The following is a 27236-nucleotide window of genomic DNA, read 5'->3' on the forward strand; positions in this document are numbered from 1 at the left end:
TGATACATGTTGGTTATCTGGCAGGAAGAACTGTGTTCTTATATTTCTCTGAGACAAAGTCCCAGTGTTTTTTTTTAAATGTCAAGAACAGCTGTCGAGGTTGTGCATGCACTGCCTGTCAGCACCTGTGTCCATTCATCTGAAGGCTGTACGTTTGCACTTACTGACGTTGTTTCCTGTTTTTCTAGATCCTTGCTTGAGTTGTACTTACTCTCTGATCTATTTCACTTTGGAGGCCTTCATGGTTTTTGTTTGATAGTAGCCTATTAGCACAATGTAAAGCTCTATCTCAACGCTGAAATGTTGAGAAAACTGCACCTTCTAAGACATACAAAAATATGTTATTACACTTCTTGAGTGTGCTTCTGTATTTGCGTTTGAGTGACCTTGAATGCCTCGTCTGCTTGAGAGAAACTTTCAAATTATCAATTGACAATCAATTCACAAGACTAGTTTGTAAACTATAAAAAAATAATTTGGTAAAATAAATTGGGTGGGAGATTTGGAATATGAATGGATTTTAAAATAATCTGGCCCACAGTGTTTTATTCCAACCCTGTAATCTGACACAATAAAAACTAAATTAAGATGCATACTGGGGTTGTTTTATTGGTAGGCTACTTAATATTATTTTTTAAAAGATTCGGCATACATATGGCATACAAGGGAAATGTTCTACATGACTGCACATTAGTGGACTACAATAGCCTGCAGTTCAACGATTTTCAGATTTATGTTACCAATTTAGAAATTTTATGGCGATCCTACTGTTAATATGTCCCTATATTTACTTTATAATGTGTTTTTTTTTTTCCACAAGGTGACTCAAAATCCGTCTACATATTAGCCGAATGCCTTCACATCGGATAGCATGTTAAAAATAAGGGCAGTGGAAACAAATTACGACGCTTCATAACACTCAGCATTTCTCTTAAAATATGCGTAACAGGCTTTACGGTTAGCCTATTCGAAGTTTGTCGGTATGTGGTGAATACTGGCGTGAGAAAAACAAATGGCCTAGCGGGTTCTCCTTATGGAAAGCAGGCAGGGTACAGAGGGGCGACAGTGACATTTTCCCCACATGCAAAATCATGCAAAGGTAAATACTGAAGCGGAGGGATACAAACACTATTGCAGAACATGGCCGTCACCTCCGTCATGTCCTCTCTTGCGGGCCGGCCTACTTCAGTGACAATGCGCTCTGATTGGGCTGAAGGCCCTCGCGGTAGGATCTCATTGGATTCCCGATGGGTCAATCATGGGCTAATGTCAATGACGTTGATCGTACACTGGGTACACTGTATCGCCTGGGTGGACAGTATAGTTACTTCAACATTAAATGGAATAAAATGCCGCGGATTCATGTAAACAGAGACATTGATTAAGCGTTCCTAATTAATGCTTCGCAAAGAAGACGGGTCGATTCTGGAGCGGGTGTCAGCAGGCCTGTTTTCGTTTTTTATCAACAATATTTAAGGGTAAGTGGAGTGATACATTTCCTTCCTGCGTCTTTTTCCTCGCACAAGAGGACAAACCTGCTCGCTTTATAATTTTAAAATTGATTAAAGTGGCATGGAAGTGTGTAATGGTGTACATGATAAAGAAATGGCCTTTAATTGAATACTAAAATGTCCGTATTTTGATGTAAAGTAGTGCGTGTGCGCTCCAGCTCGCAGTTAAATGGAGAGGGTAAGGAAGGTAATGGCTGTCGGTCGACTCGTAACTTGAAAATTGTGAAATGGCCTGTCTAGAGTGGCTCGTCTTTTCCTTATGTAAACCAGTCCCTTGTTCAACGCCTGAAAGCAGGCGGATTGTTTTTTGTAAACATATCAAAGGACACAATGTTGCAGTGTTAGCTTCCGACCTGTCAGATTAGATCCTGTCGGGTACCTGTCTGCCGTCAGCGGGCCTACTCGCTCTTCAGACTCCCATCTGTCACACTGTTTCGAGGATATTACAGCTCCGAGTGCTGCTCATGCTTTGGTTTTAAAAAAGAGGTGGTTTTACCCTCACGTGGACTCCGCATACCACATTTTACATGGTTGGTGGTTTAATGAGATCAATGTGAAAACAGGAAAAACTACACAGAAGTGACCTATTGTTCCAAGCTGTTCATGCAGCTGCTTTTTCCTTACCAAGCAAGCGCCTCAAGAAAAAAATATAGCATTTTGCATGGGTTTACGGTAGATTTTAGTCATGGAGTAGCGTGGTGTTTGAACAAAAGACATACATACTAATGCAGGATTCAAAACGACAAGGCTGTAGAGAGATAAAGCACATTTTCACCGCCTGATTTACTACTACTTCTTTACTTTTCTTTGACATCAACCCTCCAAGACTCAATCAATTCAAAGCACTGACTGTGGTTTAATTAGTGTGGCTATATGTGTTCAAGATTGGCCCGTGCATCCATGATTTTCTATCTATGCCATCCCAGTATACCAAAGCTGCTGGGCTAGAAGTAGGCCAGGTTGACAGAGCGATACCACCAACATGTGTACCATCCATCTCTGCAGATGGATTAATGTCAACATCTGTATGCACTCTTGAAAGCGCACATGACACATTCCATCAACCACCTCTCATAGCATCATGCTGGTCATTGCAAAGTGATATATATATATATAGATATATATATATATCTATATATGGTTTAAATCCTTTATCTTTAAGGTGTATTATTGGGGCCGAGTAGTTCCACATAGATTCCTCCTGTCTTTACTTGTTTTCCCTTTGAATCCACGTATTGGCTGCTATTATAGACATGTATTTAATGAAGATGTTTAAAACAACAATGTTGTTGAAACTTGCAGTTCCTATGAGAAGGACTTTGAGCCTTCAAAGCTGGGAGTGGTTGATGAACAAAATGAAACTGAGAAATAGTTCCTACAAGTCCCCAGCAAAAACTCGTGACAACAGCATTCAGGTTTTTCATCTTTAGCATCATTTGGTGCATGGGAACCTGAAGTCTGCCAAGTAGTGACCATATTGGTACAGGAAGTGGTTTTTGCTTAACTATGTCTTTATTCGGGTTGACATGTTGCCATGTTACCCTTAAGCATACTCTGCTTTATTGTCGATTTTATTTTCAACAAAATGAAATAATTTAATGCTGCATTCAAGAAGCCTTCAATTTAGTGTTTGAGAGCAGTAAGTATTCAGTGACCTACATAATTAGCAATGCTACATTGCAATGCTACAATATTACAAATGACCAATCACCTTTCACCGAGTGATTCAGGTGACAAGTGGCACCTTTTTCCATTTTCTACAGTTGGATAGATGATTACACAATTTAAATGGTTGATTACATTTCTACCAATGAAGTCATTAATGACTAATTAATACATCATGCATGTTTATGAGATTATAGCTTATGAGTAAAAGAGTATTTTCTTTGTGTTTTCATGGATGGTTTGATAAAAAAAGGAGTATGAAGGCGCCTCGGACAAATGTGTGACAAAACATAATCAATAAAAACAATAGAAAATTAGCATTAAGCATTAACAGCTTTTAGTGCTTGCCCGTGACCCGAATCCATAAATTTGTCATCGCCCCACCTTTCCTGGTCAATGTCAGGTGAAATGTTGATGCAGAGTCACACGTCTATATGAGTGCAAATCAGTGCTGTCCATGGGGGGCTGAGATTGAGCCATTAAGACCGTCCCAAAGCTCCAACAGAGAGCTTCAGAGGAGCAGACCCCACTGCAAGTCACGTTTGAGTCTCGGACCATTTATCTCAGGGCTTTGGCACATTACATTGGTTAGTGCATGATCCGCTAAAGGTCACAGCCACTAATTACACTACTCCAAAACGGACAGATGCCTACCCTGAGCTTGATTGCCCTGTCCTTCATCAGAACAATATTCAAGGGTTGCATAACCCTCACTTGGACGATTCCAATGACATGTTTGTGGCTCACCCGAATCACCAAAGGAAGATAATGAGTTAAGTCACTCGTTTTCACCACTTTAATCGACGTGTGTCTGTAGACTTGCTCTAAAAATGGTATTTTCATCGTCTTTGCCAGGCGTATGTCACAAAACGAGCGTGATTTGGCTGGATGTTGTTTAAGCCAAGCGGCGAACTCATTATCTTGGCATCCAATCAGTCCTCAGGCCAGCACCTAATTGAGCCATCAGCGCCTTGGGGGGGGGGGGACGAGGAGGGATGAACGTGTCAATTACAGTAATGAGGGAGCAGCCATGCAGAGGGCAGTCAGGGAGATGGAGGCTTGATGGAAGCCTCCAAGTGAAGCCCAGTTTTGGTCATTTCTCGGCTAATCAAAGAAAATATCGCAGGTTGACAGATAAGTGTCTCCTAACAGGCGTATGAATAACCTCCGCCTTTTTTGATTCTAAATGAACCTTTTCATTGGTGAAATAATAAAGTGATGATGAGCCACTTCTAAATCAGCGTTTCCCAACCAAACACACTTGTGTTAAGGGGGTATTTCCACAGTTTGAAGAGGTATATGGAGAAATTGTGTCATACCTAATTAGAGCTAATTGAAGCTGTAACACACAGCTTAAACAGTTAGTTGATTGTAAGAGGCTTACCTTAAAGACCTGCTCCAGTAAAATGTGATCTGCGTTTGTCACACTTTTTCTTTTTTTCTTCAAACACTGAAAAATGCAAAATGAATAAATCAAAAGTTACGTCTCAGAATGGATCATGTTGTGCAAAAGTCCAGTAAAGTAAGTTTACTTGTAAAGCTAATCAAACAATCTGCCAAGCTGGACTGGTCACAGTGCAAACACTTTAACTTTCACTCATATTTAAGATTTAAAAAAAAAAAAAAAGTGAATTTGTCAAACACCCGACGCCCTCTCTGAGCTCAGTGTCAGGGCTGATATCTATCCGTTTATCCGATGTGTACGCCGCTCATAAGCAGCAGAGAGCCTGAACGCTGAAGTCGCCATTTAACTGTGCCATGAAATGAAGAACTTAATATGCTGGATTTTGTTACAGCTTCTGATTAATTCTCAAGCTGGACACTCTGAAGTGTTGAAATGTCGTTTGTGGAGGCCCCTATGTGCTCTCCACTGGCATTTTCATATTTTCCGTCTGGCCTCACAACAATCCCACAGGAAAGCACGGACACACGGGGTCAAGACTGCAGGGAAAACTTCACACAACAGGGCTGAGCCTCAGTATGAGACCGGGAGGGAAGAAAAATAGTTTCAGAGCTGAAGATACCGAACGTGTTGTGATAGTTGCAACTATTTAGTTGTCAGTTTCTCTCCGAGCTTCATTATTCACGTGTTTTATTGCCAGTGTTCACTGCAGCTTTGAGGCTATGAAGAATTATCCTTCGGGAACAATCTTAGCACCGTGTCATTTTCACTTCCAAATGTGCTGTTTTCATTTTGAAAGCTGCTCACATTTCCTCGCTTATTATTAAGGAATTGAAAAATCACACTGAAACCAATAAAATCAACCCTATTATGCCATGTGTCATTCAGTTAAATTGTAAAACTCCAATAGAGCTGAACAATGTGAAAGATGAACACGTTCAGAATGTGTCACTGTAAGGTTTCCCCTTTGACTCTTATCACAGTATATCAGGAGTCTTTTTGTGGTGTTGCTCAGACAGGAGGAGTTCTTGATACTCCGGGTTGAGCTCTGTTGCCTCTCAGCAAAGGAGGTCCCTGGTTCGAATCCCTGTCGGAGAAGATCCTCTCTGTGCGTGTACATGTTCTCCTCGTGCATTCGTGGGTTCTCCGGCTTCCTCCTAACGTCCAATCACATGCATGTTCGGTCCAATGGTGACCCTAAATCTGTCTCTACGTGTCAGACCAGTGAACAGTCAAGGGTTTAACCCCGCCTCTCATCCAACGACAGCTGGGATGGGCTCCACCTCCCCCCCGTGACCCCGAACAGGAAAAGCAGTATGCTGTGTGAGAATGGCTGGTTGATCAGCACTGTTCTGAAATCTGAGTTGAACAAGGCTGTAGCTAACCATTAATTCATCATCATCAGTCGATCAGATGTATTTTTGATTTATTGTTGGATTGTTGACTCAATCAAATGGCAGAAAGGAGTTGAAATGTTTGCTTTAATCTCACGGAGACCCAAAGTGGTCTCTTCAAATCAGGAGTGTATCATCCGATCTCGATATGAAATGACGTTAAGCATAGAAGCGTTTAAAATCCCCTCTGCACTGTTTTGGTCGATTGACTATCACACCATGTCAAAGTAAAGGCTTAGTGCTGATTAAATGCTACAAAGCAGCCCTCCCAAATCAAAAGAATCAGCATCACACCTGAGCAGGTTTCATTCAGAGTTGAAGTCAGAGTTGTGATTTAAACAGTTGTTGTTTAAAGCTGTACCTCTGGAAGAATACGGCGTGTGTTGTATTCATTACCTTCAGCTTCTTTGAATGGCATAAAGACGTTTAATTATCAATCCACGTCTCCGCTTACAGTGCCTTGAAAATGCTCTTGACTATTAAATGAGAATACGTTGGTTTTGATTAATTAAGAGCGTTGTTTACAGCGAAGTGTGTGAACTGCTGAAAACAAGCAGAAGAAGAGAAAGCACACTGGCATTATAAAGAGAGAGAGAGAGTGGTAAACGTGTAGCTGGAGCTCGTGTCGAGGCCGCACAGCTCTGAAGGCTTTCTCGTTCATCCCGAGCCTTTTTATTTGTCATTTCTTATTCATTACTCTGGGCCTCTCACGTCGAGGAGGAGATCAGTGTGGCTGACACACGAAGATGGCTGCTGAACTGCTGTACAGAGACGGCAAATGTTTGTTGTTGTTTTAATCACACCAACATACCTTCTATCTGAAACGTGTCCTCATTCTGTCAATGCCACCCCCCCCCCAAAAAAAATCATTGAATCAACATCAAGATTTCCAGATTTAGAAATTAAAATTTCTATAGAAAAAAAAGTATTTACCTCAACTTTAAGCAGCTACGTCTATTGTGTGGTTTTAATTAAATTATTAAGATTTAGTGTTTTTTCTTTAAAGTGTGTATTTTCACAAGTTCTTTTTAACTCTGTATATCCTAAAAAAAAAAAAAGAATCTTGACCTGCTAAAGTGCATTTGAGCAGGATTTAAGAGGCGAGACAAACCCTTCCTCTGATGGTCTCGGTGACGGCTGAACAAGAGTCTCAGAGCACGAGATCAAAGCAGAACGCCCATCTTTTGGTGCTCGTCTGATGCTAGACTTTCTGCGCTTGACGTGATAAAAAAAAAAACAAAAGCAAAAAAAACCGCTTTGACTGGTTTTGAACGTCACAGAGCGTCTTTCAGGTACAGAGTGCTCCTGGATGTATAAGTTCACCTCAGCCTCCTTCTCTCACAGTCACACTCTGTCTTAGGTTCATCTGAGGATGACTTCTATTCTCTTACACGACAGGATTATAGTACTTCAATCTCATTTGAGATATCTTAATTGATTTACTGCTCTGACAAGTTTCCTGCGTGTTGTGTGTGTGTGTGTGTGTGTGTGTGTGTGTGTGTGTGTGTGTGCGTGTGTGTGTGTGCACGTGTGTGTGTGTCTCACACAGGAAAGGAGCGACGTCCTCCTCCAGCGCAGCAGCTGCAGGGAAGTTTGTCACTTTGGTCCCTGTGGAACAAACCATGAACTGAGGTCTTCTCCTCTTCACACATCTCTGCAGCGCCTCCTCTTCGCTCTCTGCATTCGTCAGTCGGAGGATTGGAAAAAGTTACCTCGACACACCTGGTCAGAGAAATGCGTGTGTGCGTGTTTCCTCGGATGCTGGATTGTGTGTGACTGTTTTTTTTTTTTTGTTGCTGAAGTAAGAGGTCACAGGCGGCACTTCCTCTCTCACCCTCAGAGAGGGGCTTCTACACTTGACTGACTACAACATTTGTGTCCACAACCGCAAAGCATTATGGGTAGGAAAAAGATTCAGATTCAGCGTATCACGGACGAAAGGAACAAGCAGGTGAGTCTTTTTATGTGTTTTTTTTTAGGTCAGGGCTGGCTGCCACAAAACTGAAAACATTGGTGTAGACTTAGATTAATCACATTTTTATTCACATTTTAAATTTATTTTATTTCGCTCTTTAAATAAATTATTAGGCTCTTATTTTGAATGTTTGTATTGTCTTATGCTGAGAGCCATCTACTTTCCCTTTGAATTCAAACCTGCTTTTATTTTGAAATGAAGCAAGGAGCTTCTGGCACATAGACGGTTACGACATTAACTTAACCACAGAAAAAGGAACTCGTCACTGTTGACACAAAGTCAAACAACTCAAAGGAACGGTAACAAACTGTTTGATGTCATGAGGTTGATATTCCTTTGGACTCGTCAGCCGAGCTGTCTGAGAGAGTTTTTTAAAAAGTGAAACGAGACAAACGAGTTACATCTATGGAATAAATAGACCTCTTGTGGTTTCCACTTATCTTTTCATTCTGTCTTAACTTCATGCTTTGCCTTCGTCTTTTGTTGTCTTTATTTTGAAGTGATTTCGACACGTGAAACATTTTTCATTTCTTTGTTTTTATTTTATTGACGAGTTTTTTCACTCTGCTTCAGGTTAACATTTTAAATTCTATAAACCTATTAAAAGAAATTTAAAGAAGAATAAATCAGAGTCAATCAAATAAAATAAGTTATCTTACTGTTGTGTTGAGATGAATTAGAAAAAAAAAAAAAAACTTCAGAAACTGTTGTGTAGCAGTTGACGAGCGAGCTTACCAGCTGCTTTTTTCGACGCTCTGGATGTGTGATCACATCCTGTGGTTGATCACATGATCTTCCTCTGCAGAAAGAGTTCACCTGTTCTGGGATTTGTTTGTGACCTTAATGATGGATTTTCTTATAATGTGTGTGTGATTTCTGCACCCACAGAACATCGTGTTATTTCCAAAAGCAAACTGTTCGCTGAATGCAGCAACACGAGGAAGTATGTCTCCATGGAGAAATGACCTGCACAGTCTGCACAGTGAGATGTGCCAATCATCCTTTTCCTATTTCTCTCATATAAAAATCACAGTAAAGGGTTTTTACCTTTTTAATAAAGTTCGATCTAAGAACTCATAGAGTGAGAGCACTGATATGATTTTTAAATATTGTCCCCATGCTCATGAAATGCTCAGAGACTTACTCTTGATTTTCACGTTGTTCACTATCTTCATTATTCACTGGCAGCATCAGGCAGATTGAAGATGGACTGAAATCACTCTCAGGTTTTGTTCTTGCTCATTCTTCTGCGCTCCATCGTTGAATTCCTTGTTTCACTGTACCGTTCAAATACGCACATTTTCTGCAGTGAGCGGTGTCAAATACTCAAAAGCCGGCTGTTGACGGGAATTTGCCTTTTTCAGCTGCAATCGTCGTTTCTTTTTCTCTTCACAAGCCCTCGCTGTGTGAGGCTGCCACCACACTTCACAGCAGTGGAGCTGTTGGATGGATGAGGTGACTTCTGTCAAACAAAGCGCTTTGTATCACGACTGAAAAGTTCAATTCTGGTTTCATCACACTGCAGAGACATTTGCCTGAAGCTCTCAGTCCTCCATGTTTTTTTTTTTCTTCAGTCGACATGGTGTTGTAACTTTTCTCTGAGTGACTTTCCTTTTGCTCAGACGCGTCAAATGTTTCACTTGGCTGTTTGTATCTGCGATACATCTATAATCACAGCTCTGCCGCTCCTTCACAGGGACTGATGCTCTCCTCCAGGACCAAGGTCTTTCTGTTTTCTTGGTTGGGTCGGATGAGTCGTCGGACAAAAACGTGCATTTATATTATTCAGGGTTTTTCCTCTCTTATCTCTGTTTATGTGAACCACGAGGATGTTTTTGATTTGGTTTGAATACCAAGTCCATCTCCTGCAGCTCTGACTACGCAGAACTATTCACACCGACCAGAGTCGTTGTTTTCACAGTGTGCTCTTCGTGCTGACTTCAGCATTCAGAGAACTTAGATAATGAAAATGAATCTTTAATGTTTGATTGTGTTCACATTAAGATATTCAGCACAACAACAGAGGCCCACTGATTGACACCGTGAAACCTTTGTAGTGCAAATAGTTATGAGTCATAAAACAATGAGGCTTCACTACTGAAGCTAAAAACTGACTCCACTGATTGTCTCTCATTGTTCTGTCAGCCTGAGATCGGCAAACCGAAAAAACTTTCTGAAAATGTTTTTGGTCCATGTGACGTCATCTCTGCGTCACTCAGAATATGTCAGGCCATCATCTGTTTGTTTTTTTTCCCGAGTCATGATTTTTAATCTTCATTATTTATTTGTTATCTAAATAAGTGTTTTAATCCTAAGAAGGAGAGGTAAGAGAAACACTGATATGAGGAAGTTTTACACAGGAAAAACGTGTTTGACCTACAGGAACCTTATTTTGTGTGTAGCAAAACTCATACAAAGTTTGTTAGCTCACTTTTATTCAATCCATCCCCTCCCGCTCCCTGTCCTCTCTCAGGTGACGTTCACAAAGAGAAAGTTTGGCCTGATGAAGAAAGCCTACGAGCTGAGTGTTTTGTGCGACTGCGAGATCGCGCTGATCATCTTTAATCATGCAAACAAGCTGTTTCAGTACGCCAGCACCGACATGGACAAGGTTCTGCTCAAATACACAGAGTACAACGAGCCGCACGAGAGCCGAACCAACGCAGACATCATCGAGGTAAATCCATCCCAGCAAGCCCCCTTAAAGCCTCGTGTACCTTGTCTCTAACAGATTGTGACGCCTCTGTCACAGAAGCTGCACCTTCCTATGATGTAGACAACAGATAAAGAAAAGCCACTCGTTCACTTCATCGTTAATCCTAAGTTTTGCCAGGTTTAGAAGTCTACAGTTGTATATCATTTATTAACATTCATGTTAATTTAAGTGTTAGGTCAGTATCTATCTCAGGGCATGGATTGGGATTCGGGTAAAACACACATTTGATCACCTAAAGATTCCTCCTACTCATCTCCATTCTCTTGTACAGACTTTGAGAAAGAAAGGCTTCAACGGTTGTGACAGTCCAGAGCCGGACGGTGAGGACTCCATCGACCAAAGTCCCCTTAATGATGACAAGTACCGCAAGACTACAGAGGACCTGGACGTTCTCTTCAAACGCTACGGAGTAAGTCAGCTAAGCTGCAGAACAATAACTTCTTTTCTTTTTTTTATACAGACTTTATTTTAAATGAGGGTTTATCTGCTTCTGTTTTGACTGTAGAGTTGTTTGTCAAATGGCTCACAGGAAACAGCTTCTGGTGTGAACTCCCCGTTTCACACTTTTTTTTTTTTTTTCTTTCACACAGACAAGAAGAAATGTTAGTTCATCCCAGGGGATAAATAAACACTTCTTTACACTTCTTAGTACATGACAAGAAACATAAAAGTGTCCTCGAACACTAGATCATTTAAAATGAAAGATTCAGAAAAGAATGTTTGGAGTAGTAAAGGTATTCACCTTCCTGGGAAAGTGCACGTCAGAAACACACAACACTTCAGAGTGAATAAAAACCAGACAGGCTTTATAAAAAGTGAATACAAGTGAAGCACATTTAAAAGTGTAGAAAAATCTAAAACAAACCATGTCAAGTCTTTGATTCAGCAGAGACGCATTTTTGTTTCTTTTCTGTACGATGGATATTAACAATCATTTTGTGTCCTTGCAGCAAACGGCAGCTCAGCCCCAGACTTTCTCCATGCCTGTCACAGTCCAGTCGTCCAATCAAAGCACACTGCAATTCAGTAACCCTGGCAACGCACTGGTAACTACCTCCTATGTTACATCTTCGACGCTCACAGATACCCACCTCCTGTCGCCACAGCAGCAACCGACTCTTCAGAGAAATGCAGTGTCACCTGGGTTGCCACAGCGACCAGCCAGTGCAGGTGAGCGTTACAAGATATCATCAGAAACAGAAACGCGCGCTTAATCTGCGATCAGAGACTTAGTAGTGTGCATTCTTTTGCACTGAGCTAATCTGAGGTGTGTGAAAATGTTCATGTTACATGTTAGAGGTTAATGTAACTCTTATTTCACTTTTAGCTCAAATGCAGCTTTATACTGTATGTAACTACAGCTAATAAAAAGTCCCCCAAAAAACCCTCGGTGGAAGCGTTGGTTATGCACTTGAAGCTGTTTATTACGAGAAGATGAAACTCATCGGTCCACTGAAGTTCGCCACAATGATGCTAGTATAGTTAGCGTTAGGAGCACAGACCTGTGTATGAGAGTATTTCAGCTTACTGTTGAAGTGAAGATGGTGTTTAACTGAAACTGCTCTCACCGGTGGATGTTTGAGCAGATTTGCACCTTTTTTAGATGTATTTACATTTGGCTTCTTGTGCATTGATAGCTATTTGATCTGCTCAGCCTGCATGAAGTGTAAATAAAGTCTCAGTTTCCTTTTCGGACTCATGTTTCAAGATGAAAGACTCACAGGTGCACATGCAGGATGGCATGCTCTTGTCTGTACTAAAAAGACTCAGGTATGCAGAGTAATGATAGTAGTAGAAATGATGAAGCTAAATGCTATTTTGGACTTCTGCTGATGAGTCGTAGTAAAATATTCAGAAGTTTGAAAGCTTGTGTTGTTGACCTTCTGTTTCGCAGTGGAAAAAACACACTCCAGCGTCTATTTGTAGGTTTTTGGACTTTTTATTTTATCATCAGTTTTTCTTTTCTCAATAATTTCCAACACTTCAATTGCTCCCTTTTTTTCAGATTTTGGCGGATTTAAAAGAAAAAGGTGTACAGTTGGTTTCTTTGTTTTCAGGAAGCTTGTATTGTCTGTTTTGTTCTCCATTGACGTTGTTGTGTCCATGTGATCCTTTTCCTTAAAGGTGCTCTCCTCGGAGGCGATCTGAATAACTCAAACGGAGGATGTCCAAGTCCAGTCCGTGAGTACTCTGATAGCTGTTCCTGAGTTTTGGCCTGTTGCTTCTTTTTAAGATGCTCTGTGTCATTAGTAGAGTATTTGCCTGAAATTAGCTTTCTTCCTCTTTTCTTCTCTCTATCATGTTACATATTAACCCAAATGTCCAGCACTACCTCATGGACGTGTGGTCAGATTTAAAGCATTGAACATTGTGATCATTGTGAAGTTGCGCTGACGTGGTAGACTTCATTTTATTTGATATAAAGTGTAAAAAGCGTGTAGGACATTTTGAAGTCTTTGGCTCTAAAGTGGGATTTATTATTTGAGCAAATGTTGACATTTCAAAGAAAACGTTGAAAGATTTGAAAACGAAGGAACATGTTTTTGTAGACATCATGTCCAATCATCACTAACCCAAAAATCATCGTCTTAGCTGTTATTGGAATGGATTTGTCTTCAATGACAAGATGTTGAAAGCTTTCTTCTTTCTTCGCTGACAAATCTTTAAATTAGAGCCTCTAAAAATAGGATAAAAGAAAGCTTTTGTAGGATTATTTTAACACAACTTTAAAGTGCACACACTCTCTGTTCCCTGCTGTCTGCATTCACCTGTTTGATTTTCTGATCGATTTCTGTGCATTCGCACCTCTGTCATCCCGCAGCTAATGGATACACCAGTGCCAGGGCCTCCCCAGGTCTCCTCACTGTTTCCAACGGCAACAGTCTGGGGAAAGTAGTTCCGGCCAAGTCTCCACCCCCACCTCCGAGCCCCCAGATGGTCAACAGCCGCAAGCCAGACCTCCGAGTCATCACCTCACAGGGCGGAAAGAGCCTCAGGCAGATGGTGAGCTTAACCAGGCAGAACCTGCGCTGGGTGCTTTAAGTTCACATTTTGAACCATCAGCATTGAAAAAGGTGGTGCTTTAATTCCTATGATTACATACAAAAACAAAGATCTTAGCTAAAGCAAGACCCTGAAACCCAGAAGTTTTGTGAGGAGACGCAAGGAGATAGAAATTATTTTCATTTGATCTCAAAGTCAGCCTTCAATGCCCAGTGAATGAGATGGAAATTATACAAAAACACTGGGAGTTTATATTGATGTATCAAATGAAATCCAAGAATGAAATGATGATAAACAGTCTTTGAGAGGCTGGCATCTTTTCTGTGTTTTTAGTAAAAAACCTTGGAGCCAAGATTTGTGCTCTCCTCTCAATGTTCTACTTCTCATTATTGACTCTGGCAGACTCCGTAAAGTCCTGGATAAATCAGCCATCTCCCACTGACATACTGATGAGATTTCTAGTTACCCTTTGAACTAAACATGCACCCAGCTTGTTAGCTTGCTAGCTTGTTAGCTTGTCTGACAAAGTAGGCAAACCACAACCAATAGATCATTATTTCCTGTTGGACCTGAAAGACTTGAATCAAACATTGACGTCACCACAGGTTAGCTGTTCTGGAGCTCTTGATCATACCACGCTGGCTTCCTTGGCAGATAATGTTTGTCTGCTTGTCATAGATCCTTTAGATGGTCAGATGACCATTTTCAGGGTATTTTAAAGGTACACAAGTGGTGCACCAAGACTTGTTCCAATACCTGAAAAAATAATGGGTGCTGATATAGCATCTTTGGCTTAATGTGGCTCATAATAATTTGATTTGATTCAAAGTATTATACAGTGTGCATGGCAGAATGATAATGGGTTTTAGCCAGATCTTGTTGTAGCATTTTCAAAGATTTAAAGTGAAGAGTTAGGCCTGGCTTTGTGAAAGAAGCTTTTAGTAGGAGGACATTATGAAGCAAAAACAGTCTGATGTTTTCTTCAGGAGTTAGTGGAGTCCAATACAAAGTTCAAAGAAGAAGTGAACATTGGCCTCACAGTCATCAAATAACCAGAAACACAACGCCAACAGGAAGCTGATGTTGACCCTAATAACTGTGTCTGCTTACTGAATAAAGAGGCATATATCTGCTGGAAGCTCTCTGTATCCTCTTTATTAGAGTCGGGTCAACAGCTTGAAGAGAAAACAAAAAGCAGGTTCAGGGACGTTTTATCAACAGTAACTTAACAGCTACTAATGAGTCTGAGAAGAGCAGAACATTTTGACCGACATGGATGTACTTTAAATGACTCTATTTTCTTTGACAGTAGTTGACAGTTGAATTTAATTGTCTTTGTTACCGCCCTTCACAGACAGACGATGAGCTGGAGTTGGTAAACGAGGTGATTTTTCCTCATGTCAGTCACTCGCATGAGTCGGTAGCTAGCTATCAACTGTGTGACATTGTTAGCATGGTTGCAACACTGTACATTAGACCCGTCATTGTTTTGGTTTTGCTCCACTGACATAACTTGAGATTCAGCCTGTGGTTCCCAACCTGACTGCATGTGGTTCAGGACTCATGGTTGTGTTGTTGCAGCATTTTTGCAGTGATAGAATCATCTTCTTCTCATTGATAACGTAGAATAACCTTCACTGTACTAAGTGCTCTGTGTTTCAGTGGAATTGACCAGTTATCCTGTCAGTTTTACAGCAGGCCCATTAACTTCATCATTTGATGCCACTTAGAGCATGGGTGTTTGTTTTTTTCACACGAGGTTGTGGTGCGAAGCGCTGCAGAGCATGTTCCCTGTTCACTCACACTCACACAAAGGTTCATTGTTACCTTCCACCAAATAATAAAGTACAGTTGATATAAAGCTCACTGGAATTACATTAAAGGCATTTGGGTCACATTTGCTATGACTGACGTTTACAACAAAAATATACAACATTCAACATTTGAGAATCAATTGGCCCTGGATCTTTAGTTGCCTATCCCTCACCCCTAAAACCTAACCCCTAACCCCTAAACCCTAAACCCTAAACCCTAACCTCTAATCCCTAACCCCTAACCCTCGGCCACAACTGTGTGGATCAGTAACTTAATTTTCAACTTTTAGTCATTTGACATTTGACTTGGGCTGTAAGTCAGAACCAAAAAGCTATTTCAATATGTCGATGGGGCCTCGAAGAAATAATTAGAGTATGTATCCCTATTTTCTAAACACAAATCAATCCTTCCATACTCCCTGAAATATTGGGCAAATCAACCAGCAATAAAAATATGTAACAGTTGCAGCAATAAGTTGTCCTTAGGTTATTTATTAGGAATAATATATGAAATTTTGATATTCCCCCAAATAATTGGAAAAAGGTGCAGGTGTATTAAACAGATTGAGAAAGTGTTTTATCCTGTTAAATCTCTCCTTATCGAGGCTGAACGTTCTGACAGAGAGAGAGAGAGAGGGGGGACAGCTGCTGATTTCTGCTGCACACTGTCAGTCCCTTCTTTACACTTCCTCTCAAAGTTGATGGGCAGGAATCTCATTTTCCAGAGACGAGTGATTCATTTTCATCACCCTCACCCGGCCGCCCCGCCTCACTTCTTCACAAAGGCAGTTAATTGAATCTGGCCGTCTCTGCGGTCTGTCTCCTCTCGTTCTCTCTCTCTCTCTCTCTCTCTGTAAATTCAACACTACAGTCATAACTCAGGCACAATGTTTCCTCTCTGGATGATCTGCATTCACAAGGTCTCACAATTCATGAGTGTAATTCCAGACCTGAATTATTGGCTTCTTTATGCAGACTTTTTATTATTCCTCTGTAACAAATGACGTCAGCTTGTTTTTATCTGCAATATAATTCAGCTGTACCAGACTACAAAGTGTTGTTTTACGACACAGATTTGTGTCTGTCAGAGCGGCTTCATAATAACCAAACCTCATTGGAGCAGTTCACAGATCTCACAGTGTGTTTACTGCACCTGTGTTGGAGAAACACTGAATATTTGTCTTGTGAATGTCTGACTTAATGTCCAAACACTGAGAAAGCAGCAGGTTTGCACCCTAAGCCTTAAATATAAAATGACTAATGGAAACATTAAAATATGGCGCACAGGTATCACACTGTGAGACCTTTAGTGACATCCGCTGGAGAAACACGAGATCAGCCAGTCAAATTCAAAACAAGATCTGAAAGAGTTCCAGATAGCTTCAAGTGTTCGTGTAGATCTACAGGAACAACTCAGCCAGGGATTTGTCATGTTGTTCTGAAATGCTGTAAACCTTCAACTGGTGTAAAAAAACCTTAATGGATCTCCTTTATGGGAGACTGTTTAAAGACTTTAATAACCCTTTGTTGTTCCCTCTGAGGGTTAAGTGTTGAAAAAGGAATAAACTGTGCACGGATATGATAAATCAAACAGTCCTTTCACATGTCCAAACATTTAATCTGGATAATACAAAATGTACCTTAAAGGGAGTGTTGGTTTTTTTTTTCATTCATTTGCACTCGTACTCAGACGATCTGAGTCTATAAGAGATGGCATTTTCTATAATTTTTTAATCTCGAGTCAATGAATCAAGGTCATTAGGAGCAGATTCATTTCTGAAATAATGAATAGCACTAAATATTGTTCTACAGTCTATATGATTGGGATCGAGGATCTTATATTTGAAAATACTGTCGAGGTTTAAGAAGAGAAAAGCAGAACAGACTTTGCTTTTCAAATACAAACTGAATTAGTAAAAGCAGCCTTTCACTACATTAGGTCACATTGTGATTAAATGATTTATGTTGAAGTTGTAATAGAAAGAATAAATCCACATCCCTGGAGTGTAAAGTCCTGAGCAAAGAACTGCAATATCTCTAACAACCCTTCATCTCTTCTCTCTTCCTTTTTTAATTAAGACAAACTGCAGGACAAAATGCATTCCAACCCCGTCTATACAGCTAACTGCTGATTTATCTGCCTTTAATGTAATACGTCTGAATACAGCACACACTTAAAAAACAACTGTGTTGATGCATGTCATCAAAATCCTCCTGACAGTAAATCCACATGTCGCTGAGATTTACTCCACTCTGAACCTCATTATGAATCAAACCATATCGTCATTCCCAGCATGTCAGAAACGATCTCACGTTAATGTAATAAGTCACTTAGCTTCAGGGCAGAGCTGGCAGTTTGCGCCCATGTTTCTGCTCTGACTAACCCGTCAATGTTCCTCTGACTGCAGAACGCTCAGCGGCTTGCAGCAGGAGCTCAAGTGGCTCAGAGCCTCACCACACCAGTGGTCTCTGTGACAACACCAAGCCTCCTGGCACAAGGACTGCCCTTCTCCGCCATGCCCACAGTGTACAACACAGGTAAACCGAACACCAAAGATCTTTTATTGAAACAGATGGTTTTAAACAACACCAACAAATATCTTCCAGGTGATGAAATCTTGAAACTTTGAGCATTCACTTTTGGAATTCCTCTCCTTTGTCCCCTCTCAGAGTACCAGCTGACAAGTGCAGACATCACTGCTCTCCACGCTCTGGCGTCACCTGGCGGTTTGTTGCCAACCAGTGTGTCCCCATGGCAACAGCAGCAGGCTGTTTCCCAGCAACCACAGCAACAGCAGCAGCAGGCCCAGCAACAACAACAACTTAATCCTTCATTACTCAGCAACTTGGTGTAAGTCTTTATCGATCTTCAAAGCAGCGCTGCGTCTCTTCTTTTTTGACTGAAGATCTCGGCCTCTCACGTCAGGTGTCGGGGGAGATGGTGTCGGTGCAGCTGACATATTTCTGCTAAACAGGCTGGTGTCAAAACTATCTGTCCACTGATGACCCTTTTTTTAACTGGCAAACTTCCAGTCTGAATGCATGATATCCATACCATGACTTTCTCGACAAGCAATTCACATTTGTTTCGGTGAATTGGTCTCTCACAGCATCTCTCCATCTCTGCCGCTTCATAACATCAACCTGAATATTTTCTGCTGTATCTGGAGCCGAAGCTCTTTAACAACAATTCTGCTGCCTCAAAGATCCTCTATTGATAATAGCTGCTGTACTGATGGCTACTCAAAGGCCTTTTATTAAGGCAAGAGATCTGTTCAAGGTGACAATCTATCACATCTGCTCATATAACAAGCATCAGTAAACCATAGGAGTTCTCCATGAACCTTTCTTTAAACAGAAGAGAGGGAGCCTAGTTCAAAAACTAAAAAATCAATACCAGGGAAAAAGTTTCATGACAAAAATCTAAATCTATTTTTAGTTACAATTACCAATCTGCAATATCTGAATTATCATTTTTTTTAAAGGTCCGCCTTATTTAGTGTCTCTGTGAGCTGGTGTCATGGCTAAGACTAAACTAAGAACACTGCAGTGTTCAGCTACAATCATCTGCTCTTATTTTCTGCATTGATATAAAGACAGTGTCAAACTGTGGCTGTAAGGGCGGGAACGTTTTAGAAGCTATAATGTGTACAAAGACCTAAAACAATAGAACCTCTGAAATGATGCTGGATTTTTATTGTGAAAGGTAAGTATGTAATCACACTGTAAATTAAAAAAAAAAAAAAAAAAAGAAGCTTAGTAATGTTCAATCCACTGAGAGATATGTTGCTCTTTAAGTTGCAGCCTGCATCACATCATGTGAAGCCACATCTCAAGAGGCCCAGATTTGACAATACATGAAAATTACAAGTCGATTCACATTTGTGAGAAACACACACACACACACACACACACACACACACACACACACACACTGGTTTTGTGTCTCAGTGCTGTCCTACTTACTGAAGCCCGAACCCTTCATAGACATTCATGATATTTAGCTTTAAAGACAGAATTCAAGAAAACATTTCCTCAAAGAAAAAGAGGCGGATTCTCAGAGTGGCGTCCGTTGTTTTCACTTGATTTGACTCAATCATAGATGACGAAAACAAAAAATCACACGAGTTTTGTTCACACCATTTGCAGAAATGTTCATGTTGTTCTTATTTTTGGTTTGAGGTTCAAGTGAAGCGTCTGTGTCAGATTAGTGGACTGTTTCAGAGTGAGCGCTGCTGTGGGAGCTGGATCTTGCAGGGCTGCCGTGTTTTAGCTTCTTTTCTTTTTTTTTGGTATTTGGTAGCATGAACACAGATCTTTTAAGTGTGTTCTCTCCTTTCGTCCACAGCATGTGGGGCATGGACAAACAGAACAGCGAGCTGTCTAGCCAGGTGTCCAGTATGGCTGCAAATCTGAGGTGAACAGCCACTGCTAGTGTGTGCGTGTGTGACATGTCCTGACCTTGTCTGTAGGGGGGGTTTGTAGTCCACTTTGCATTTAACTACATGAAACACATGTTACTAAACTAAGAGGCAAACATTGATTGGATAAAATATTAGATGAGGGATTAACTGGATCAACCTTTGACATTTTACTGATGAGGAATGATGAATATATTTTTGGATCATTTCATCCTGATCAGTTGAAGTCATCGACTGCACATAGTGTTAGTTAGTTGAAGTCACCTACACTTGTTTCTGTCACATGTATGTAACACATGGATGAAGCACACAGCTGTGTGTTTCCTTTGCCCCCTGAATGAAAACTCATATTTACTTTACTCTATTGCTGTTTTTTTTTTTTGTATTCTGGCGCAGTTTTCTTTTTTAATACGTAAAAGTTTTTTCTGGCGAGATCATTATTAAATTTAGTCGTTTGGTCATAAAAATATTAGTAGAGTTCACTAGAGTTCATCACTTGCTTCTGAGGGCGGCCATAGAAAGAAAGAAATTAAACCATGAAAGCATCATCGGCTACTTTTGACACGGTTTGCATTCACTCACTCCTGCATGCTTCTTTTATCCTTAATGGCCACCATACACACTCTGACACCATACACACATATTCAGCAGATTGGGGTCTTTGTGTTCCTGATACGGAGACATACTAACATTATTGCTGTTGTCGGAGAGACTTTGCTCGCAATAATGTTTCACCCTTTTCTCCACACATGCCTTCTGACCCACCTCTTCTCTTTGGTTTGGGCTCCAACGTTTTGTTTTCTCCCCACAGTGTTGGCTCTCCGTCCAACCTGCTCTTGGGTAGAGATGAGTGGTTGGGCCGGTACTGTATCACACTTCCTGTTTCCTGTGTGTCTGTGTGCTTTTGGCTGCCCCCCCCCCCTCCCCCCCAAGCATGTCTGCTGCTGTCTGCAGTCAAACAGGAAAGAGACTTAGTCCGGGTTTCCACTACGATCTCTAACCAGACATTATTTTTCTGTTGATTTTCTGTTCACACATCACATGGTAGCTGCCTCACTGCGAGCCACTTTGTCACACCAATCATTTCACGCTTCCTGGGCTGTTCTGTTGACCTTTTGGGGACACATTTTCTGCTTTGAAGGCTCCGAATTAAATTCTTGAACAAAGGAGTGTGGCTTTCTGTCGTTGCTGTGCCTTGTAATGCTTCTCATGAGCCTGTTGTCAAGTCGCTAATCATCCGTCTGTTTGTCTCTGGCCTTTCCTCTTCGTTCTGTCCCTCATTGCCTTCCTCTCTCTGTCCTCTGTAACCCCGTTCTCAGGCCTGTGACTCACATATCTCAAGGCGCCATGCCGATCGTCAGCAACAACTCAAGCGTGAGCATCAAGTCAGAGCCTGTCTCGCCCGGTCGGGATCGCAGTACTCCCTGCCCTCCTCCATCTTCCTCCACGCCGTCCTCAACCACAGCTGGATCCATCCTGACCGCACCGCCGCAGTACCCAGGCTCCCTTCTGTGCCTGGAGCCACCGACAGGCCGCTCACCTGCAGACAGCGTGAGCAGCAACGCCAGCTCCTTCGAAGGGAGCGATCGCGACGACAGCGGCGCAACTGGAGGAGGCGGAGGCAGCGCAGGGGGAGGAGGGGGAGGGGGAGGAGCTTCAGGAAGCCTTGGACCTGCCAGCCGTACTGTCCCGCCCGACTTTAGCCCCTCAGCCGAGCTCCTCAGGGCGTCAAACGAGCAGGAGCAGGAGGGAGGAAACATCAAGCGCATGAGACTGGACGCCTGGGTAACATAGAGGCTCTGCACCCTCATTGAGGTTTTGGTGACACTCAAAACACCCACAAACACACACACACCCACACTCATCCTTAAAAGCCCACTGCCCAATCCCCCCCCCCCTCACCCACTGCCATGTGACACTATCATCACACATCTGCCTCTGTCCCAAATTATACAGCTCAGCTGCGTCACCCAGACTTACAAGGCTTTGCCAAATAACAGAAAAGAATTACAAATGTTGTGGGGATCGCGCTCTGAGAGGGACGACAGCTTTATGCTTAGCTGGATTTTTTTTTCCTGGGTCATCCCTTGAACAGTAGATTTTTAAAGCCTTGTTGATTGAATGGACTCCCCCCCCCCCCCCCCCCCCCCCTTATAGTCATTTTTATTGTTAGAACACTTATCTTTCACATGGTTTCTGCATAACCTTCATGTATTTACACGCAGCTGTGCTACATTGTTCGCAGTGTGATTGGTGGCTTGTTGTCATTATGGGACTTTTGCTGTATGACTCACTCTTTAAACCCAGCGCCGCTTGGATTGTGTGCCGTTCATTCTTCCATTAAGTCACTTCCAAACTGCACTTTTGGATTAAACTTAATCTGGACACGTCTGAGGGCTGAGCATAGATAAATCTGGCACTGAGCGAACAGACTCACACAGGGTCATCTGAGGGACCCTGCCAGAGTGCCAATTTCGACCTCTCTGCAACAAGAAAAAATGCCAAATGCCTCTTGCGAAGTGTGCAGGGACTCAGACGGATTATCACTCACACTGTCTCAAAAACTACAAGAACCAGGAACTGATTCTTTGAATTCTTCAGCACTATCTCCTTTAGACTGGAGGCTCCTCCTCCCGTCCTCTTCTCATCTCCTCTGGAAGTTGGGTTGGTATTTGTTGCAGCAGAAATCCAGCCAATCAGCACTCAGCTTATTATAGAGGAGTAGATGCCATCCAGTGAAATGCATAGCGAGAGTTTTTTGAGCCTTTGGTGGCTGTTTTTGAGGTAGGGACGTATTTGGTTTTTTTCAGTCCAAGTGTTCTTTATCTGTTGGTATTTAAAAAAAAAAAAATGTTTTGAAGGTCTGTTAGCTGTCCAGAAGTAGGAATTCTGACTTTGTATAAAAATCACTCCTTATACAAAAGCTTTGATGTCCTCTTTAGCTCTCTCTAGCTCTCCTTAGCTCTTTGCCGTGTTTGGAAAAAGTGTAAGGAAAAAGACATTTTCTATATTTCTACCGCTTCAGTTGGCGACAGAGTAAAAATAGCTTTTCAGCTTCAAACCACGTGTATGTACATATGAATATATTTGCATAGACTTTGCTAGGTATCCCTAAAAACAAGCAATGTGTTGATTCTCAGTGGATCTGTTTGCATATATGAGTGTGAAATTGATATGTGCAGGGGTAAACGCCACACTAGGCTGTGCTAGTGGATCGAACTTGTTTCAGTAAACCTATTTTATGCTCGTGTTGATGGTGTGTGCACTTTCTGTCCCTCACACACGGAGGCCTGCTTGGTTGTGGTGTCATCATATTCTCCTACTGTACCACACTTTTTAAAAAAAAAATAATAATAAACCCACGATCAAAGTCAAGTCGTCCATAACCACGAGAACATGGAATGATTAGGACACTGCCATTCACTTGTAGTGTAGTTAAGAGATGAATCACTTCTTTGACGCTTAAAGAATCATGTTAGATCTTTTCACATTAAGCAGACACAGATTTTTGCCTTTTTTCACATAGAAATGAAGTCAAGAGATTGGCTACCAAGTGCTGTGTTTGTTGTTTAATCGTAAGTTTCTTTAGTAAAAACTGTCGGAACCATTTCAGGTTAGTGTGTGAGTGTGTGTACACGGGTTGTTTTAGCCTACAAATAGAAACGTTTCTCCTGATTGCTTGACCTTTAAATCCAGTGAGACGCTGCTCAAAGTGCAGAATGGCGCGAAAGACTGTTTACGATCTGCTTAAACTGTCCTTCACTTTTAAGTCAGTGAAGGTGATGTAAAGGAAGTGGACACAGCTGACCTGTTGCTCCTGATTGGTCACAGCAGAGTCAAACCAGCGTTCGCACCAACACCACAGATCTGTCGAAGAACCTCAGTGTGATATTTTCACAGCGGTGTTGATGTTTTTCATGATCAGGTCATTTTTCCGTCCCTCTTTGGACAGTGTGGAAGCTTTTCACTCGGAGGACTTCAGGTTTTTTCCTTCTGCCGATCATCCCCAGCAAACATTTGAACATTCACTCTCACTTATCGCGTCGGAGAACATTTGACTCTCGTGCCGATAAAAGAATAGTAAACAAACGTTTTGAGAAACATTTTAGAGAAATGGAGTGAAAGGATCGTGTCTTTAATTTCTGACGGTGATTTTGAAGATGCAGCCAGATACAAGTTAGCTTAGCAAGACATGCGTTTTCCAGTCAGCCTGTTCCTAATGTAACTAAACCTACCAGGTCATCTTTCAGTCCATTTTAAAAGATTTTATTCCATCCAGTGATGTTATGCAAACATTGAGAATCTGTTGTTTTCATGACTTCTATTCCACATCTTTCAGGGTGAAAGGTCACACATTAATGATATACATTTACCATCATACTTATTGGTGGTTCCTGTTTAGAAATATACAAACATTTCTCCGTTTTCTCCAGAAGCAAAATCTGTCTGGCAATAATTTGATGAGTTTTTTATGTAATGTTCTATTTTGTCTCAGGTTTTTCTTGTGAAAAATTGAAAACATGCATCAAAGCATCTGAATGAAAACGCATACAAAGATATTGTCCATTTCTACTTGACAGGTATTCCAATCTTTTTCTCCCATTTTTGATGCTAAGCTATGCTAACAGGCTGCTGGCTCTAGCTTAAACTACCGTCGAGTCATAAGAGTGGTATCAGCTATCTCCAACGTCCTTAAAGAAAACTCAGTGTTGAACATTTTGTTTTCAACATCTAGCCATATAAAGTTCCCACCTTCAGACAGAGCTGCTGATCTGTTTTACCTCACACACAGTTCCATTGAAGTTATCCAAAAGAATCCTTTAGTTTGTAAAGTGTTTGTGTTTGTTGGCGCTGATGGTGGACTGAAATGTGACACCACACCGATTGAGGTTTGTTCATGTACAAAAAGATTCTCTGTCCTCTCTGGCAGTGTAGTCCCACGACAATCTATATGAGAAATGAAACCTGCACCCCTGTTACTCGTTGTGTACAATGTTTTTTAGAATCTCACTATTTTTGGATTAATTTGTGCTGGTGACAGTTCCATTGTCTATTATTACTATGATGATGATATTATTATGGAGCTTTTATTTTATTGCTATTTTGTGTAGATTAGTTAACTGTTTTGATTTCTCTCTCTCTCTCTCTCTCTCTCTCTCTCTCTCTCTCTCTCTCTCTCTCTCTCTCTCTCTCTGTTATATTTTCATCCTTATCATAAACATATAGTACTGGTTTCCTTTTTTTAAACAACATGCTGAAAATTGCACGATCAGTTCTTGTGGTATTAGCAAATGCAATGAAGGAAATACCAGTTAAATGCTGCAATTTTAATTAAGATATAGAATATATTTATAAAAACGGGAAACAACTGAAATTAGTTATTCATGAATAATTTGAATCACGTAAATGCATGGGATACATGTAACAAGAAAACCTGTGTTACACACAGTAACGATAAAGGACATGCATCACAAGTGAGTTTGACAACAACTCCGAATAATGTAGCATATGAAATACTAAAGATGAAATTTATAGCTAATATATTGTGTTGAGCTAGTCTGCTTTGGGTTTTTGTTGTAAAGAAAATATTTCTTTTTGTTGTTTTTTTGAGAATGATATACAGTTTGTGTATATTTTCATATACAAAGTATGCACTGATATGTTATTAAAATTCTATACCGCTTTTACAAAAAAAGTGTTTGTTGTACCAAAGTATCCAAGTCCCTTGAGACCTTACCCTTTTTGCGTATGTTTTACCGTATTTTATATATTAAATAGACAAACTGAGTGAAATGAACTTGAGTCTGTTTATTTTCTTTCCTGTCACATGATATAAAAAAGAGAAAGGAGAAAAAAAACATCTGCCTCTAGCTAGATTCCTACACTTAAAACATCAACATTTAATTAAATCATTGATTGGTGTTGGAAGGATTTTCTTGTCTTCTTCTACTGGGTTGTCACGGTTACAAACAAGTGCAATGAAGCTTCATTTCACACTCCTGGTGATAATAAGACGGCTAAATATAGATGATCTCTTAGAAGGAAGCAACTGTGTGAGCCAATCAACAAAAACAAGAGATGTAAAAAAGTTTATTACCATAGCAACCAAATCCCATCTTCTTCACCTTAATGCTCAAACACACTGGTCCGGTGTTGTCACTCTAGAAGTTAGATATGATGTTTTGGATTCTGGACTGAGAGTTAAGTCCATGTCCTGTTTTTCTTTTGGAATTTTGGAGTTAAAATAACAAGTTTCAGTGATTTAATGTTGTGGGCTTAATGTTTCTCAAGTGTCAAAACTGCTTTCCATCGTTCAGATCCTGAAAATATTTGTTACTAAAATCTCATTTTGATTAGAATAATCATATTATCTGTAGTTGGAATGTTTATCGTGTGACTGGAAAAGCCCACCACAGATGCAGAAACATTTGAGTTTCTTCATGTTTTTATAGGAGTGAAGCGCTCATTCAGAGGGGTTTACTGGAATTCTTGCACAGGCTGAAACATGTTTATAAAGATATGTAAAGGTTTGATATCAAGTGACGAGTGAATGCAAGACCAGGCGAGAACATAGGGAGTGGGACATTCAAGGAGAATGTCTTGTTCCTGTTCCGCAACAGTGTTGAGGGAATGTTGAAGACATTTTCTTTCCTTAAAAAAAGCAACATTATTGCGGAAGTCGAAGAGCCATGGATTATTTTGTTTCCTACTACAGTTATTTGAAAGCAGCATTTACTGCTGTAACAAAGAGAAGAAGAAGAAGAAGGGTACTTCTTAAGTCATCGAATATTTTAGTTTTAACATGAAATATGCCCTTAAAGAAGGCAGCTGTGTGACAAATGAACTGTTATCAAGATTCTTATTGGCTGGACAGATAATCAATGAACATAAGGGTAACGCATTCTCAACACTTCATTTGGATCTGAAACATAAGTTTGCACACCATACTGTACATGTGTCAACCAATCTTTATTAAACAGCTTTTAAATGCTCATTCACAAAAAACAAAACGTAAAAAGAAACAGCGACTACAAAAGGAACTGATGCAGCTGTTAAATCATAGATAAAAACAGTACTACATTCAACAGGTTATAAAATATATTTGAATGTTCTTGATATGTGAAAAAGAGGAGAAAACTATTTTCAACATGAACAAAATGTGTGATTGTTTACATTAAAACGTTTTTATTTCCAACTCACTGGATCCTGAGCTCCACTCTGACAGTTTTAAAATGTCATGCCTTTATTTTGCTGCATCACATCCAAACAAAAGGTCCCTTGAACAGAAACTCAAAACTGAATTTGATCAGCTCAAAATAAAATAACTTAACTTAA

General features: G+C 40.7%; 1 protein-coding gene across 5 annotated transcripts; it reads left to right on the top strand.

The window, feature by feature from the left end:
• Nucleotides 1-1227: 1227 nt before the first annotated feature.
• Nucleotides 1228-25698, top strand: mef2d (myocyte enhancer factor 2d). Of its 5 annotated transcripts, none has more exons than XM_079367375.1 (14): nt 1228-1478; nt 7522-7697; nt 7775-7923; nt 10421-10624; nt 10935-11072; nt 11614-11833; nt 12788-12844; nt 13485-13666; nt 15021-15050; nt 17889-18018; nt 18151-18331; nt 19829-19897; nt 20713-20763; nt 21221-25698. In XM_079367375.1, the coding sequence occupies exons 3-14, from the start codon at nt 7870-7872 to the stop codon at nt 21693-21695; spliced, it is 1791 nt and encodes a 596-aa protein (XP_079223501.1). In that variant the 5' UTR covers nt 1228-1478; nt 7522-7697; nt 7775-7869; the 3' UTR covers nt 21696-25698. The 5 variants fall into 5 exon arrangements, with proteins under 5 accessions (XP_079223501.1, XP_079223502.1, XP_079223504.1 ...); XM_079367376.1 differs by having other exon boundaries at nt 7813-7923; XM_079367378.1 differs by lacking the exon at nt 20713-20763 and having other exon boundaries at nt 7522-7923.
• The last annotated feature ends 1538 nt before the right edge of the window (nt 25699-27236 follow it).

This window comes from Symphodus melops (genome assembly GCF_947650265.1).
Source record: "Symphodus melops genome assembly, chromosome: 18".
In the NCBI taxonomy this organism is placed as follows: Eukaryota; Metazoa; Chordata; class Actinopteri; order Labriformes; family Labridae; genus Symphodus; species Symphodus melops.

Coding starts and splice junctions, on each gene's coding strand:
- mef2d (XM_079367375.1), top strand. CDS start 7,870: ATGGGTAGGAAAAAGATTCAGATTCAGCGTATCACGGACGAAAGGAAC. Junction 18,332..19,828: donor TCATTACTCAGCAACTTGGT/GTAAGTCTTTAT, acceptor TTTCGTCCACAG/CATGTGGGGCATGGACAAAC. Junction 19,898..20,712: donor AGTATGGCTGCAAATCTGAG/GTGAACAGCCAC, acceptor TTCTCCCCACAG/TGTTGGCTCTCCGTCCAACC.